The 15,030-nt window shown below is 52.3% G+C and overlaps 5 protein-coding genes across 5 annotated transcripts; 1 reads left to right on the top strand and 4 right to left on the bottom strand.

Annotated features, from left to right (window-relative positions):
- Positions 1 to 763: 763 nt before the first annotated feature.
- On the bottom strand, positions 764 to 4,360 carry POX_a01873 (Pro-apoptotic serine protease; the record flags this gene model as incomplete). The annotated part of the gene is made up of 4 exons (XM_050110797.1): positions 764 to 940; positions 1,017 to 1,214; positions 1,277 to 3,577; positions 3,644 to 4,360. 4 exons carry the CDS (start codon positions 4,358 to 4,360, stop codon positions 764 to 766), a joined length of 3,393 nt encoding a protein of 1,130 aa, XP_049974565.1.
- Positions 4,361 to 5,179: 819 nt separating this feature from the next.
- On the bottom strand, positions 5,180 to 6,569 carry POX_a01872 (uncharacterized protein; the record flags this gene model as incomplete). The annotated part of the gene is made up of 2 exons (XM_050110796.1): positions 5,180 to 5,904; positions 6,350 to 6,569. The coding sequence occupies 2 exons, from the start codon at positions 6,567 to 6,569 to the stop codon at positions 5,180 to 5,182; spliced, it is 945 nt and encodes a 314-aa protein (XP_049974564.1).
- A 1,612-nt stretch (positions 6,570 to 8,181) lies between these two features.
- Positions 8,182 to 9,673, bottom strand: POX_a01871 (Endo-1,4-beta-xylanase D; the record flags this gene model as incomplete). Its single annotated transcript, XM_050110795.1, has 5 exons — positions 8,182 to 8,954; positions 9,014 to 9,127; positions 9,184 to 9,316; positions 9,388 to 9,544; positions 9,618 to 9,673. 5 exons carry the CDS (start codon positions 9,671 to 9,673, stop codon positions 8,182 to 8,184), a joined length of 1,233 nt encoding a protein of 410 aa, XP_049974563.1.
- Positions 9,674 to 11,669: 1,996 nt separating this feature from the next.
- Positions 11,670 to 12,941, bottom strand: POX_a01870 (uncharacterized protein; the record flags this gene model as incomplete). Its single annotated transcript, XM_050110794.1, has 3 exons — positions 11,670 to 12,235; positions 12,300 to 12,572; positions 12,647 to 12,941. 3 exons carry the CDS (start codon positions 12,939 to 12,941, stop codon positions 11,670 to 11,672), a joined length of 1,134 nt encoding a protein of 377 aa, XP_049974562.1.
- A 684-nt stretch (positions 12,942 to 13,625) lies between these two features.
- Positions 13,626 to 14,885, top strand: POX_a01869 (3-isopropylmalate dehydrogenase B; the record flags this gene model as incomplete). Its single annotated transcript, XM_050110793.1, has 3 exons — positions 13,626 to 14,127; positions 14,195 to 14,618; positions 14,675 to 14,885. The coding sequence occupies 3 exons, from the start codon at positions 13,626 to 13,628 to the stop codon at positions 14,883 to 14,885; spliced, it is 1,137 nt and encodes a 378-aa protein (XP_049974561.1).
- Positions 14,886 to 15,030: the final 145 nt, after the last annotated feature.

The raw sequence follows: 15,030 nt of genomic DNA, 5'->3' as shown, positions 1-15,030 counted from the left end.
CGAAACACATATTAAAGGAAGAGCGTCGATCTATCTAATTACTTTAACCTAATTATGTGGAAATAAAATATCACTGCGCCACCACGGGCAGGGGCGAGATCTGAAGATGATGGATAGGAAGAGCCCTAAAACGTCACTACATTTGACCTGCTAGGTGGTCGGCGGATGTGCTGCATAATTCGAACTAAACTGCGGCTCTTACCACACGTGAAACCCGATTCTTAGTTATTGAATGGAAGCAGTGAGTCGGCGTTAATTTGTGTCATGGTACCAAATTTGAATGAGGTTTGTGTACACATAGGCAAAGAGCCCGACATACGTCAGTGAGTTTAGTTTGCTTCTAAGGAAGACCAGATTGAAATGGACTATTCTTTGATGATGGATACAGACGGGAGTAACCTAATCATTGCTGAGAGTTGTGGATAAGCAAAGAACCCTAATACGCCAGGTTCTGTGCCGGTTTCAATCTCGCCGACACCGAGTCGTAGGCGTCGGGCAGCTGGAACCTGCGCAGACAGCTCTACCAGGCCAAAGTGATCCGCAACTGGAACTGGAGACTGTCGCTCAGAAAGAACTTGAATTTGAGACAGAAAAAACAAACAATCAATACTGTGTTCCCCTCCCAAAAGTCCATCCCGACCTTTTACTCCCATCGAGTGACATGCACATATAATACAAGATTGGTCCCAGGACTGGAGGTCTCTAGTCACCCGTGGCAGGTCTATGTAGTCGAACAGACAAGCAGACTGGATATCCAGAACTCCTACTCAATGTCAGGCTCAATATCACTGCCTCCAGCATCACCACCCTCATCCATAGCGTCCGGGTTCAGGTTCGCGGCGTCAGAAGCAGCCCCAAGGCCATCTTTTCTCTTATCGTGGGAAATGGTGCGCCACCCGGCCTCGACAGACGGGTCCTTGACGTACTCAGACATTGGGAACTAGACAGACAGAATCAGCATCAGGTCTCGGGCAATGAGAAGGAAAGGCAAATGCCAGGGGGCCAGATGATCTTACATAGTGGTCGTTCTTCTTCATAGTCACTACCCAAGGAACGTTGTCAAAGGTGACTGCGCGCAGGCGGAAGTAAGTGTTGTCCGGGATTTTGCGCACTTCCTCGACAAATGCGTCCAGATTTGGCGTGGAAACACCATTGACCGCAGTGATGAAGTTGGTTGGGGCAAGCCCATAGTGGTAGGCCGGGGAGCCACGGCTCTGTGGGCAGAATTGATTAGTCGACCGGGCACCTCGGATATGGTGTAAGGGGAACAACGTACTCTAGCGCTCACGTAAATCTCACTGTGAAGTTTCGTAATTTGCTGTCGAACAGCATGGTGAGGCTTTTGCAAGACAGCACCACAGAAGACAACAGCACGATCGGTCTCAAGATCTTCGGTGGGGACAGTCGGGACACGAATACGCATTTCCTGGCCATTTCGAACAATCAGGGCCTCCAAGGATTCCTTCTCATACATGACATCGAGTTCAGAGACCCGGGTAATGAGCTGGCCATCCAGCGTGAGGATGATATCAGCTTCCTGGAAGCTGTCGACATCGGACGTGAAAGTTGCCGGAGGGCAGTCCACCTTGCGGACCATGAACAGTTGGTGGCGAGAAGGATTGGCCTGCGTCACCTTTTGGATCCATTCCTCCGACACGCCCATGATGCGCGCCTGACTCATTTGCACAACATAGCTCTCCATGTTCAGGATACGTAGCTTGGGAGTAACTCCCTGCTGTATTTTAGATGTCACGGGAAGAAGGGAAGGGGTGGCGAAGCCGAGATGGTACTCGACATCCTTGTGAGAGTTGGGTGTACGTTCACCCAGGTAATTCAACCATAGAGCCTGCACAACGCCATCCTCACCAATCAGGACGCCATTCGTGCATTGTCCACTCAGACCAGTGTCAACTGTGATGGCATCCAAATTGATAGCGCGATACCGAGGAGCCGAAGAATTGGCCGGAATCGAGACGGTTGTGATATCGGTCACGGCGGTCTTGGCCACGACGATCCGGAAGTTCTGATTGAAGCCAACAAAGATGGTGTCCTGTCCTTGCTTGATGTATTCGGTACTGAGGCGGGCACTTTGTACAGGTGCTTGTACTAGGCTAGGGTCGTATTGGATGATGGTGTAATTTTGCAGTGGGTGAAGGAACACAACCTTTGCACTCAAAATGACCGAATCTGCGACGGTGATGTTGATGTCACAGAGATCATAAGGCACAATGGCTCTTGAAACAACGACGAGACCCTTGTCGGCATCGATGACCAAGCCGAATCCAGTCTTTTTGGCCTGAGGGTACCCATCCAATTTCAAGGGCATTGTGCACGACACTCGCACGAAACTTCGCACAATCGCGGCTGCGGCCGGCTGGCTAACACCGTCCAGCTGGATGAAGTCTGCCTTGCGAGGCACAGGCTTCTCAGCTGGAATGGGATCCGCGAGATCTGAAAAGTCCCAAATGCCGGTCTGGTCATTACGAACCGCCAGTCGCATTTTGGGGTGCCAATGCCGATCCACGTAGATGATACTTGTTCCTTTGGTGTGTAGGTCCCTGATGTGACGATATGAAATCACTACCCGAGAACGATCGGGAATAGACTTCATTACTTCTACGAACTCATCCAGGTTGCGCGTAGGCCGCTTGTCCACCGAGTCAATGATCCATCCAGATAGGGTGTTCTCAAGCTTGAAGGAGCCAGCGGCCTCGCAGACATAGACACCGCGAGTGGCAATCGCATAGAGCCGAGACTGCTGGTATGAGAGGTTGTGGAAAGTACCTCCCGCAACAGTCACGAAACGGTCAGGAGTGATGTCGTGGAGATCCCCTACCTCGCATTCTACCTCCACGTCGTCACCTCCTCGCTGAACCAGCAGCCGAACGGCCTTACCGACGCTAGAATCCAGGATATCATCCAGACGAACAAATTGCGTGAGAAGCTCGCCATTCACCTTCAGCAGCACATCTCCCTCCTGCAACTTGCCATCAGCTGGACCTTCAGGGAGAATGATCTCAGCGGCCAGCATGTTCGTCTCGGCGGGAGCGGCCTTGCGCACTTCGGCCTCCCACTCGGGCGTCAAGCCCAGCCGACGGCATTCATCGAAGGGCTTGAGAATCCATTGGGTTTGGATTGTGCCGCGAGTGACTGGTTGGCCTTGGCGGATACACTCAAGGGCACGAAGTGGACGATCTAATGGCAAGAAATAGTCCGTGGCGGCGCCATCGGCACGTCCACCCGCTTGTAGAGCCACAGCATGCCCGTCAATATTCACGACCGGACTGCCTGAACTACCACCACTGGCCGCCGCTGCAGCCTGGATATAGTTGGTGTTGAAATCACTGTACCCTTCACCGTATTCCGGAGCATTGCGATCCAGACGACTGATGACGCCGGACAAAATACTCAATTTTTCACCCGCATCGTTACCCACGACCCGAACTTCGACACCCACCCGAGCCCCGTCAGGTCGCAGCTTGAGCTCCTGAAGCTTCATGTAGCGAATGGCCTTTGGATCGAACTGCAAGATACCAAAGTCGTGAACAGGGTCTCGATAAACGGGCTTGACGTCGCACTGGAGATCATCAGTCAGTTAGCAATCGTGAGAAGTAAAAATACAACCGATCATCTGTCGACCCACCTCCTCATGGTTGTCGAAAATGCAGTAACCCCAGAATGGACCGGCGCCGACGACGTGTCGATTCGTCAGAATGTAACCACGCTCCGCATCGACAACGAAGCCCGTAGCTTGACTACTCATGGAGAGCTCCGTGTCAAATGAGCACGTCTGACAAAAGTGAATCGACACGACACTCTTCACGACGCTTTCGATCATCGCCTGCCACTCGGGCGAATCCGCCTGGGCAGTGCCGAGCGGCAACATCCGAGTCGAGTCATTGTCGCTTTCCTCCCCCTCCGCAACATCATACACGGTCCCATTGGCCGGCGTGGAGTCGCCGGGAGTCAAGACCGAGCCCTCAGGCTTCAGGTGTTTGGCAGGACGCTGCTCGATGGCACCGGCGCTGCGCTTTCGCTTTGGCCCAAGATCCCCGTTTGCGTTCATCACTGCCGCAGAGTTTAAGAACGGACGATGAAGGAAATGGCGACAGAGGACCGTCGAAAATTGCCGGCGAGGAACTTGTTGGGAGGAGGCGATGGAGCACTTGGGCGAAATCGAACACGGATAATCGGGGCGCGCAGGTGACCGGTCAGGTGCAGCAAGGTGCGCAATCGACGACCAATGCACAGAAGGGATGATGCAGGCCGGAAGAATAGTAGCGAATTTGGTAAAAGGCCGAATCCGAGGGTTCTGGAGAGTCTGCACGCTTCGTCTGCAGCGCCGCAGCAACAGAGACATTCGCGATTGGGTAAAAAGACTCTAGAAGCTGCTTCGCGGAGGAAAGAGCAGCGAGGCGGAGAGAGATCCGACGGCGTTGATTGGGCGACAGTCCGCCTGGTGGATATGATTCCGATCTCATGGCCCACGCGCCTGACATGACGAACAGCCTCCGGGACGACGATCCCTGCAGCCGGAGGACAAGACATGAGAGGTGATGACAATTAGTCAAAGCTGGAAACACCACGACTTTAATCCGAATGAACGCACGGATCAAGTAGGATGTGAGGACTATTGCTTAGATGCAACCGCTTAGGTAACGCTCAGGACCATTGTATAATGTATAGTATCGGGTTTGCCAAGAAAATGTACAGTGAAGCGAAGCGCGGAACAGCATGTGAGAGCAAGGCCCGTGGACGATGAAGGTAGTTCTGTAACTGGAATGACTATTGAACCAGATGCAGTGGTACCACCATTTGAATCCGTCTCACCGTTTTCGAGGATAGTGCTCAACTTATCTTATCCTTATTGTATTACATTGCTAGAGAGTGGTTGAGAATGTACAGTTCGACTCGCTGTCTAGACATGCTCATTGGGAAAGAAATTCATCGACCTTGATTTATTTGATGAATGACAGAGCACGATTGGCTCTCACAGACGAGGCGCTTCGTGAACTCCATTCAAGACAATATTCACGTGAAGAGAAGAGGGAATGAGGCTTGAATGATTCAAAACCAGGCGAAATTGATTCTCGAGGAAGAATTGCACGACCCGCGTGTTCACCAGCACAAATGAGTTTCAACTAGCCCGAAGACCCCAAGATAGCCATCTAACGCCGGTTCAGATCACTGAATCCGTAATGGGCGATGGACTGGGTCCCCCGTTACCCTGCATTGCCCCGGGGCTGAGCGTTTGAGGGGTTGAGCCTTTGTTAGCTCGAGGAAACAGCTCGTTCATTTTGGCATACAGCTCATGAACAGCGAGCAGGTGCGGAGGCGGCGACATGATCGCCGGAGCCGGGGGTGCCACCCCACCGGACTTTTTGGCCCGATCCGCTATTGTGGCCAGGTACGCCAGATTTGCCTGCAGTCGGCGCATGCACTCGATGTATTCTTGGCTTGGTTTTGAGGCAGGTGCCTTGGTGGGATCTGCGCTTGGGTCGGACGGTGAGCTGCTGGTATCACCTGATAAAGGAATCCCGGCCTTTCCCGATGCTTGAAGGTTGACCACCTCCTGCAATAGAGCAGAGTTGATATCGAGTAGTACGGTCACTCGTGCCTTTTCGCGCGCTGCCATTTGGGCCTGCATTTGCGCTTGAGCTGGGAATTGGGCCGGAGACTGGACCTGAACTGGGGTTTCAGGGTGAGGGACTTGGGGTGAATTGGTATTTGACATTTTGGGCTGGTTGGTGAGCAGGGAATTTTGCTGGATCGAGGCCATATTTTGGTTGAAGGCCTGCTGGACAACCGAGGGTCCATTAGGCATCACACCCGGCTGGGAGAATGGTGTCATGTTGGTGGGGAGGGGAGTCTGAGTAAATGGAGACAAGAAGGCGTCCATAGCGACTATGAAAAGTTCAAAAGTCAGATTAGTTTCCTCGCATCATCCAGCCAACTTTTCAAGAGACAAAAAAAACCACTCTTGCCCGATGAGCCGCGTTCAAGTGCATAGGCCGTTGCATGCAATTCGGATAAAGCACTATGCCAAAATGACGGCTGCGGGTAAAGACTTGTATGGCTCGTCATGGATCCAAGAGTAGAGAGGGTAGGGAGAACGTGCTGGTGAAGTTGCGACGAGACAGAAACGACGCAATCAGAGACGAGACGGGAATCGCGCCTCAACCGCGCGCGGCTGCAAGAGCAGAGTCCACCTGTCTCGTTTCGCGCAATTCATTTGCGAGAGATTGGGTGCGCTCGAGTAACAGCGACAGACGTCTTACACGAGCCACAGAGAAACCAAGAAAAAAAATAATAGGGACAGAAGAGAGAACGTGACAAAGTGCTCACTCACCGGATGTTTGTGGGGGAAAGCCGCCGGGCATCATAGCTCCTCCGGGGCCGCCAGCGTGCATCTGCATCGCACCATAGGAATGCTGTTGTTGCTGCACAGGTGGAATCGGTGTTTTGGACTGGGGATATTGGGGCATTGAATTGGGGTAGAAGGGCATTTGATTTGGCGGGGTTTGGGTTGGCATGGGATAGGTAGGGGGATAGCCACCGTTAGGATCCATGGTGTGTGTGGGGGAATCAGCCCAATGGAGCTGGGTTCTTGGACGCGATACAGATGAGATGAGCAGAGAAGGGGGGAAGCGGCCCGCGTGGATACGTCAGTGGAACGTTCAGCGGGAGAATGTCCTCTCCGCAATAATGCGATCTCAATCCAAGGGAAAGCCGCGGTGACTCGACTCGGGAGACTCAAAAAGGCGCCTTTGATTGTTGCGCCGCACGGACCGAAGAGAGAGCGAGCGCCAGGCGACGGAGAGAGACGGGCGGAAGAGCTTGCACGGGAATCCAGGGATGAGGCAGGCTCGAAACGAACTTGCAGAGCGGCTATGAGGGTCTGGCCGTTTTGGACGCTAGAGGAGAGCTGGGATTTCACCGAGTTGGGTAGATAAGCAGAAATGATTGGTCCCGTCAAGAAATGATGGCCAGAAGAACGGAGAACGTTGTCGAGATGAGGACGTGAAGGGTGACGTGTCGGCGAGTGGGCGACAGAGGAAGGGGTGACAGAGGACTTTGCGCCGGATTCAGTACGATCAGCCGTAGGCGATGGAACTAGTCCAACGGAGTTTGTTCGGCCCAGGTGGAGATGCTAGCCCTCGCGTTCTTGGCCAGACGCTCCGACTTGGTCGACTGTGGGTAGTATCGGTTAGTCGTACACTATACTACAATCGAGTCTGGACTAGTGCTGAGCAGAGCCTGTCACACAGATTGGGAGATTGGCCAACCAAGGAACAAGATGCAGGGGGATGTAAAGCTGCGGAAGCCTCGAAGACTTTGTCGAACCAGAGAGGACAGAACGTCGAAGTGAAGTCACGAGACCAAGTCACGCTCTGGACGGCAGCGGCCGTCCAGAATTTCCATGGGCCTCCATTGCAGGGGTTCAATAGATTCTCGCAGCTATCGGGCAATTATAGAAACAAGCATTCGTCCGCCACTCTATACTGTGCATTGCAGAGTGTACATCATGAAATCCGTGGTAGGCCAAACATCTCCGGTTTCACATTGGTCCTCTTGAACCGGCGTTCACAGGAAACCCACTATGATCTACCCAAACCTCTTCGGGAGATTTGAACGTTCAACGCAGGTTATTATTCATATGCAATTATGTTCCTGAAAAATAGCTTGCTTATGACTTTCGGAGACATAGCTATTCCAGCCATTAGGTCGAGAAGCTTACTTGCATAGCCAGGGCTGAAACATGTCTTTACCTCTCCATCTGGAACCAAGAATGGATCGTGGGTTTCCAAATCATATTTGAAGTGTAGATACCTGGTTTCATTTCATAAGTTCACTTCATACTATACCGGAACAAAAAGGCCGAGCTCGATTCCACATACAGGGTCTAAAACCAAAGAGTGGGCTTCAGTATAGCCGTTGACGACTACCATGATTATGTACAGAAACCGGTTTGTCTGGATTGATGGTCTCGCGAATTCTGATCAAGTTGTCAATGTTTGAAAGTAGTTCTAGATAATATAGCGTACTGGTCGACCGATACCAAGCACAAGAGTTTGCCCGGTGGCCGGATAAATCGAGGCATAGACAGTTGACCCCATCTCCCAGGGTGTCAATACGCAAAGGAGACCTTGTGGGCGTCTTTTCAAATAGCGCTCAAGTCGCTTACAAGCACTGAGAGTACCAGGGGTTGGAGGCCTGGCAAGTGTAGGGGCTGGCGCAGGTAGTAGGGCCAGTCCAGCCGTTACCACCGCACTGTCCCCAGTGCTGAGCCATGCCACCAGTAGATCCGCTTCCACCGGGGGCAGTGGTGGTCGTCGCGGCGGCAGTGGTGGTGGTGGTGGTAGTGGGTGAGCCACCGCCGGTGCTGCTGCCAGCGTTCAGGGCGTTCAGAATAGCGTTGTAGGCAGGCTTCTTCTGGAAGTTGGAGTCCCAGGGGCAGGCCGCGCCTTGTCCAGAGAAAGTGCTTGGAACCCAGGAGTACTTGTCAGTCCAGTCCCAGATGGTAATACCGACGCAGTTCTTGGTCTCAACACAGGCGCTGACGGTGTTGCTGTAGTCGGTGGCCTGCTGGGTGAGCTGCGCATTGGTCGAGGGCAAGTTCATACGAATGTCAAGTTCCGTGATGGCAACCTCAACTCCGTAGGCAGTGTAACCGGCCATGACCTTCTTTTGGTCGTCCTTGCTGGGGGTGCTGCCGACGATGAAGTGAGCCTGGAGACCAACTCCGTCGATCTTGGCACCGTAGGACTGAACAAGCTCGACAATTCTTCGGGCACCGGCGGCCTTGGCGCCGGAGTACTCAATGTTGTAATCATTGTAGTAGAGTTTGACAGTAGGGTCCACACTAGCAGCAGTGGCAAAGGCGATGGGGAGGTAGGCCGGGCCGATGGTGTTATACCAAACACTCTGGCGATATGATCCGTCCTCGTTCAGAGCTGTTCGATATCAGATAAATAGATCATCCAAGTTGAAAATAAGAAACGAAAGCACTCACCCTCGTTCACGACGTCCCACGCGTAGCACTGCCCTTTGTAGTGCTGGACCAGGTTGGTGATGTGGTTCTTCATGATGGAAATCAACGTCGCATTGTTGAAGTTGCCGTTGGTAACTTGAAATTCTGTTAACAACCGAGAGACATTCGATTCGAAGCAGAGGGAGACATACCCCAGCTAGGAAGCTGGCTGTGCCAGACCAGGTTGTGGCATCGCAGCTTTTGGCCATTGGACTGAGCCAACTTGGCAACAGTGTCACCTCCAGAGAAGGTGAAGAAATTTCGCGATGGCTCTGTGGCATCCCACTACCAATCCAAGACTCAAGCATTAGCAACGTGCGGAACAGCGACCTGACAATCCTGGTCGGAGAATGTACCTTTTGGGAGTTTCCAGGCGTGATCTGGCCAAAATCGGCTGTGTTGCTGAGCTGCTTGACGTAGGCAGAATCACTCAGTTCAGGATTGTCGGTAGCGGATCCGAAGTAGACCTGTCCGATTGCTTTGGCAGCGTCGTTCAATCCGGCACCGAGGGCACTTTGTACTAGATTAGCTCATCCCTTGAAACACGACGCCAAACAGCTCTTCGTGGCGGAATAGCAATACATACAGATTGGGCAAGATTCCCGCTGCCAAAAGCAGGGAGGTGGCAGACAGATGAACCATCGTGAAGATCGATAAGATGGCGAGGGTTGAAGACTACTCTGGATCTCTTCTAATCCACTGTATTCACGTCTGGGGATTCTGTCATTTATGTACGAAGCCACGGCCGGGTCAAACGAACGAATCCATGCCTAAAGTCCGGCGGGGAGAGCGAAAGAAGCGTCTGTATCCTACGTCCTCTCGGACAAACGCCCCGTGGCGAAGGAGTCGCGGCTGAAACAAGGACAGCCATAGGATTGTCCGATAGAAAATTGAATTTACTGCAGAAACACACATCTGGAATCGGATAGGCTCAATCAGAAGGACTGTCAACCCGCATGGGGGCAACACAGTCGAGAACACGCACAAGCGAAACTCGTAAAAGTGGCTTTTGGACCGGAATGATCTCTCCGGCTGAATTGATCTGCATCTTCAGACTCGGAGGATGTCAGATGATAATGGGACACTAAACTCAGCAGCCGGTAGTCTGAGCTATGACCAATGGAGGAACGATGGATCCAACTAGCAACTAGCCGATAGAAAGGAGCAAGTGGTGGACTCTAGCCGAGAGTTCCCAGCGTTTCAAGTTGGATGAAGGCAGAGATGTGGATTCTGCGGGCCCTAGCCGATTCGATCCTCTGTCATGAGATTCAAATCCCCGGATTTTTCCTCTGAGTTACATTTTCTCAATTCCTGTTCGAAAATCTACTCATCTTCTTCCAAATCGCGGAAGATCTGGTGGAAAGGGGCGGCCAGTCGAAGTCTGCGCACGTTCCTGTTTCTTCATCGCGGAGAGAGCTCCGTGTTGAGGATTCTGCAGAAGCCGGGAGAATTCTTTCCGCCACGCGGAAACAGATGCTTATCCCCGCATTCTCTCACGGGCTGGAAGCTGCTGAAGAAAGCCTAATCGAATTCCCCTCATCCTTGGCGACAGCAGGGGATATCGAGGAGCCAGAAAATGTTCCGGATAAATACGACATGCATGCCAAGAGGCGAAAGTCCAAGTACTGTCACTCACTAGTAGGCTCTCGGATCCGGAGGCGAATGAACTGTGGAGATTTCATGGCTCTCCAATTCTTTGCCCACGGGGTAAAGTCACGGATGCGTAGCCAAGAGGAGAATAGCGTCGCTCGATGAAGTCGATTTGGCAGGGGTTCGACACCATGACAATTCAGCCGGTAGACAGCTACAGCCCCTCATGATGTGAGTTGAGCCTAGTCGGTAGATTGGAGCCAAGTGTGATTCATCTGACATCCTTTACTGCAGCTAGAACCACTCAGGGGCATCGATGGTAGGAAGTAGTCGGGAGAGACTGCTTTTCGCAGACTATGCATGTGAAAGCCAGATATCAGGCCGGCCCGTGCGTAAAAATTTTCATAATAGGGGGTGCCAATTCGTCTGACGCCTAGACGAGGAAGCCGATAGCAAGGCACCTCTCGTGTAGCTTTCTCATGTCGTGAATGCCGAGGTCGAATACTCGTTTCACGGTCAGCCTCACGACAAAACGAAGTATGTAGTCCGGGGGGTCAAGGACGAGCACGTTGCGATCGCTCAGAGGAGCGCTACAGCGCTAGCGCAGTGGTTTATACAGGAAGGCGGGGAAAGCTATGGAGTATGTACATCGTGTCATCATTAAATCATGGGTATCAAGCCGATCCGAGTTGTTGCCTTTGGTGGAAGGGGCCAAACAAACGCAGCACACGTGGTAGGCGAGCGTCGCTGCGCTATAGAAGGATTGCAAGTAGGCTGCATGGTCTCCACGATGCACCGCGTTAAAACAACGGAAAGTATCAGTCCTGGTGATGCCTGCTATGACTCCGCCTTTCACGAGCTCAGGGGCAAGAAGTTGGAATCAAGCTGATCAATTTCGGTACACTCAACCCTCCTTGCGAGCCTTCATCTCGGCGATGAAAGTGCCGGTTTTAGACAGTGGGACCACGTAGACCCTGACCAATTCGTCGACAACCTCGACCTTTCCTCCGGAAAGGATGTAACAAGGGCAATTCTTTCCGGCCTTGACTCAAACCAGAGACTGTCTGCTGAAGCACTCGACGTTGTTGATCGTGTACTCCTTCTTTGTATCCCAGGGGAGCGGGAAGATATAATCCAAGTGATCCACGATGGAATGCATCTCAGAAAATGATTTGATAAAGTCGGACTGGGCATCCATGGGGTACAGGAAGACAGCAGGGAACTCAATCGAGCTCTCCGGCGAAAGCGGATCGGGAACCAATCGAATTCTGGTGTCTTCCATGTCCGGGGGCTGGTCGGTTTTCCGGGTCCGGATTTGGCGAGCCCGCAGAGCTGTGCTGAGAACGAGGTTCTGCTTACGCGTAAGCTCCTCTTCAGCCTTGCGCTTCGCAGCAATCCGCTCGATCTGGGCCTTGCGATCAGCAACCTTGGCAGCTATGGTCTGGAGGGCTTTGTTCGTTGGATCGATCGCCAAGCCCCGCGAGGCTGCGTCCTCGGCCTCCGGTACTTTGTCAAGCTTGAGCAAAGCCGTTGCCGAACGGTAGTAAGCCTTGACATTCTTCGGGTTCACTTTGATGACCGCTGCGCAGTCAAGGGTGCAAGAGCGGTAGTTGCCTGCAAAGAGTTGAGCAAAAGTGATTGAGCGTCATTTCCATCACCAAGAGTAATCGGGACTCACCAAGCTCAAGATTGCATAATGCCCGATTGATGTGGGATAGTTCCTCCATCTGTCGCAAGGTTTTTTTCTCCGCTTCCGGATCCTCCGACTTCTCCCACTTGTCTTCCTTTGCATATATCACAGCAATACTCTTGGTGTACATCTCCTTGGCATCGATCCATCGCTTTTCCTGGACCGCCTCATTGCCTTGCTCTTTGTAGTTTTGCGCAACTTCACCTCGGGTACCCTCGTTTTGGAGCGCCTGCAGTGCATCAAGAAGTTCATTATTGCCATCTAGAGAACATTTTTGATTTAGTGTTTGGCATCAGAGATTGAAAATGTAGAAGCCGCCAGTGGTACAGACGTACTTTCATCGCCAGCATTATCGATGTCCGTCATGAAAAGAGGCGTTTTGTTCATCATTTCCTTCAGCTCTTCAAGAGAATGCGACTTGACCGAGGCCAGGCCTGGTGGCATATTCGGTGCATTGGGGTCATTAATGAGCTCCTTCAATTTCTCCTCATTGATCGGAAAAGGCGCTTGATTCGCCGCGATCAGAGGGTCAAGCCCCGGCTGTGGCAGATCCTGAGGGGCCTGCTGGGGCACCTCATTGAGCTTGAGTGACTCATCGAAATCATCGGGAAGCTCCTCGACACGAGACATGTTCACGCAAAGAGACTGGGAAGGCAGACGATCTCTCTCTGTTCGCGACAAAGATACTTGGACAACTTTTTTTTGCGCGGGGATGATGAACCACAAGTGGATAAAGCTCTGCAAACAGTGCAAACGCGAGGGGAAGACCCGAGCACATGCTGTCAGCCCGCACGACCACCAACGCCAGTGGGGACCAATTGGAAGATGACCTCTAAGGTTGGCTGTAGTGGTTATGAAGACTGAAAGATTCATGCCCATATGCTGACACTGACACTAGCGTGTCTGCGTCCATAGTCCTACTAGTAATTTTGATGGACTCTCTGTACCCTATGAATAGCTGTTCACAGTGAGCTAGCCATGAAGCACGATTTTCCTCACCATCAAGCACATACACGATAATCCTGCCTCGTAATGAGTGTATATAGATCAGTCTTGTTCTCTTTGGTCACTCAATGAACCAATATGCGTCCGTATCCCCCGTGCGCCTCTCAAATCTCTGAATCCTGGGGCAACCTTGTACGAGGCCATCGCCCCAATCGGGGAAATCCCGAGGCCCCCGCATTGTTCGGTTGAAGACCGACGTTGAATAAAGTCGTTTTAATTCAGGCCTTTTAACATCAAGACAGTCTCTCCTGGACAGCAACTCACACAATTTGTTTGATTTATCCCCGAGACCGACAGTCCAGCTTCAGCATGCCTCAGAGTCACAGCATTCTTGTCCTCCCGGGCGATGGGATAGGCCCCGAAGTCATGACCGAGGCCATCAAAGTGCTGAAAGTATTCGACAGTCCGGAACATACCTTTGTGCTTCGGGAGGAATTAATTGGAGGCTGTAGTATTGACATTTCCGGAACTCCTGTTACCGAGCAGGTTAAGCAAGCAGCACTGGCCTCAGATGCGGTGCTCTTTGCCGCCGTTGGAGGCCCTAAATGGGACAATGCTCGGCGTGGGCTCGATGGACCCGAGGGGGGTCTCCTGCAGCTTCGGAAAGCAATGGACATCTATGCAAATCTACGGCCCTGCTCTTCAGACTCTCCTAGCTCATCAATCACCAAGGAGTTCAGCCCCTTTCGCCATGAGATTCTCTTTAATTCGGAAGAGGATGCCACTGGAACTAAAGGGGTGGATTTCGTGGTGGTACGAGAGAATTGCGGTGGCGCCTACTTTGGAAGAAAAGTCGAAGAGGAAGCGTATGGTATGACTTGGCTTTTTGTTCGCACTGGATGGGATATCCCCTTGGCTAATGTTTGGCTTCGATGAAGCAATGGATGAGTGGGGGTATTCAGAAGCAGAGGTTCAGCGAGTGACTCGTGTTGCTGCTGAAGTTGCACTCCGCCACAGTCCTCCCTGGCCAGTGATATCACTAGACAAAGCAAATGTGTTGGCATCATCTCGACTCTGGCGTCGTGTGGTCGAGAGAACAATGGCCGCTGAATACCCACAGCTGAAATTGATCCACCAGCTGGCCGATTCGGCATCATTGATCCTGGCAACCAATCCACGAGCTTTGAATGGGGTCATCCTCGCAGATAACACATTCGGCGATATGATATCCGACCAGGCAGGGTCAATCATCGGGACCCTTGGAGTGCTTCCCAGTGCAAGCCTGAACGGCCTACCCGGTGACAAGACTCTCAAGACCAGGCCGTACGGGCTTTATGAGCCTACGCATGGCTCGGCCCCAACGTAGGTGTTCACGTTCCTGAAGGATGAATGTGTGTTCAGTGCTGACCTCCTTCAAGGATTGCTGGCAAAAACATTGCCAACCCGATTGCCATGATCCTGTGCGTTGCTCTCATGTTTCGGTATTCTCTCAACATGGAGGTCGAGGCGCAGCGAATCGAGGATGCAGTCCGACGGGTTCTTGACAAAGGTTTGCGCACGCCTGATCTAGGAGGAAAAATGGGCACCAAGGAGCTTGGAGACGCTATTGTAGCGGAGCTTTCACTCTGATGGAACCTGCGTTGCCCAAGTATGGCATTGAATCATCTGCTGCTGCTGCTCAAACAAAGCGCTTTCATGAAGCATAAAGCCTACCTTAGGAAGCATGGGATCTCTTTGAGAAGCTAAATTGCGCGCCAATCTGTACTGTAGGTAG

Source organism: Penicillium oxalicum, chromosome I (assembly GCF_001723175.1).
Source record: "Penicillium oxalicum strain HP7-1 chromosome I, whole genome shotgun sequence".
NCBI lineage: Eukaryota > Fungi > Ascomycota > Eurotiomycetes > Eurotiales > Aspergillaceae > Penicillium > Penicillium oxalicum.
This window is presented reverse-complemented; position numbering and strand designations above follow the sequence as displayed.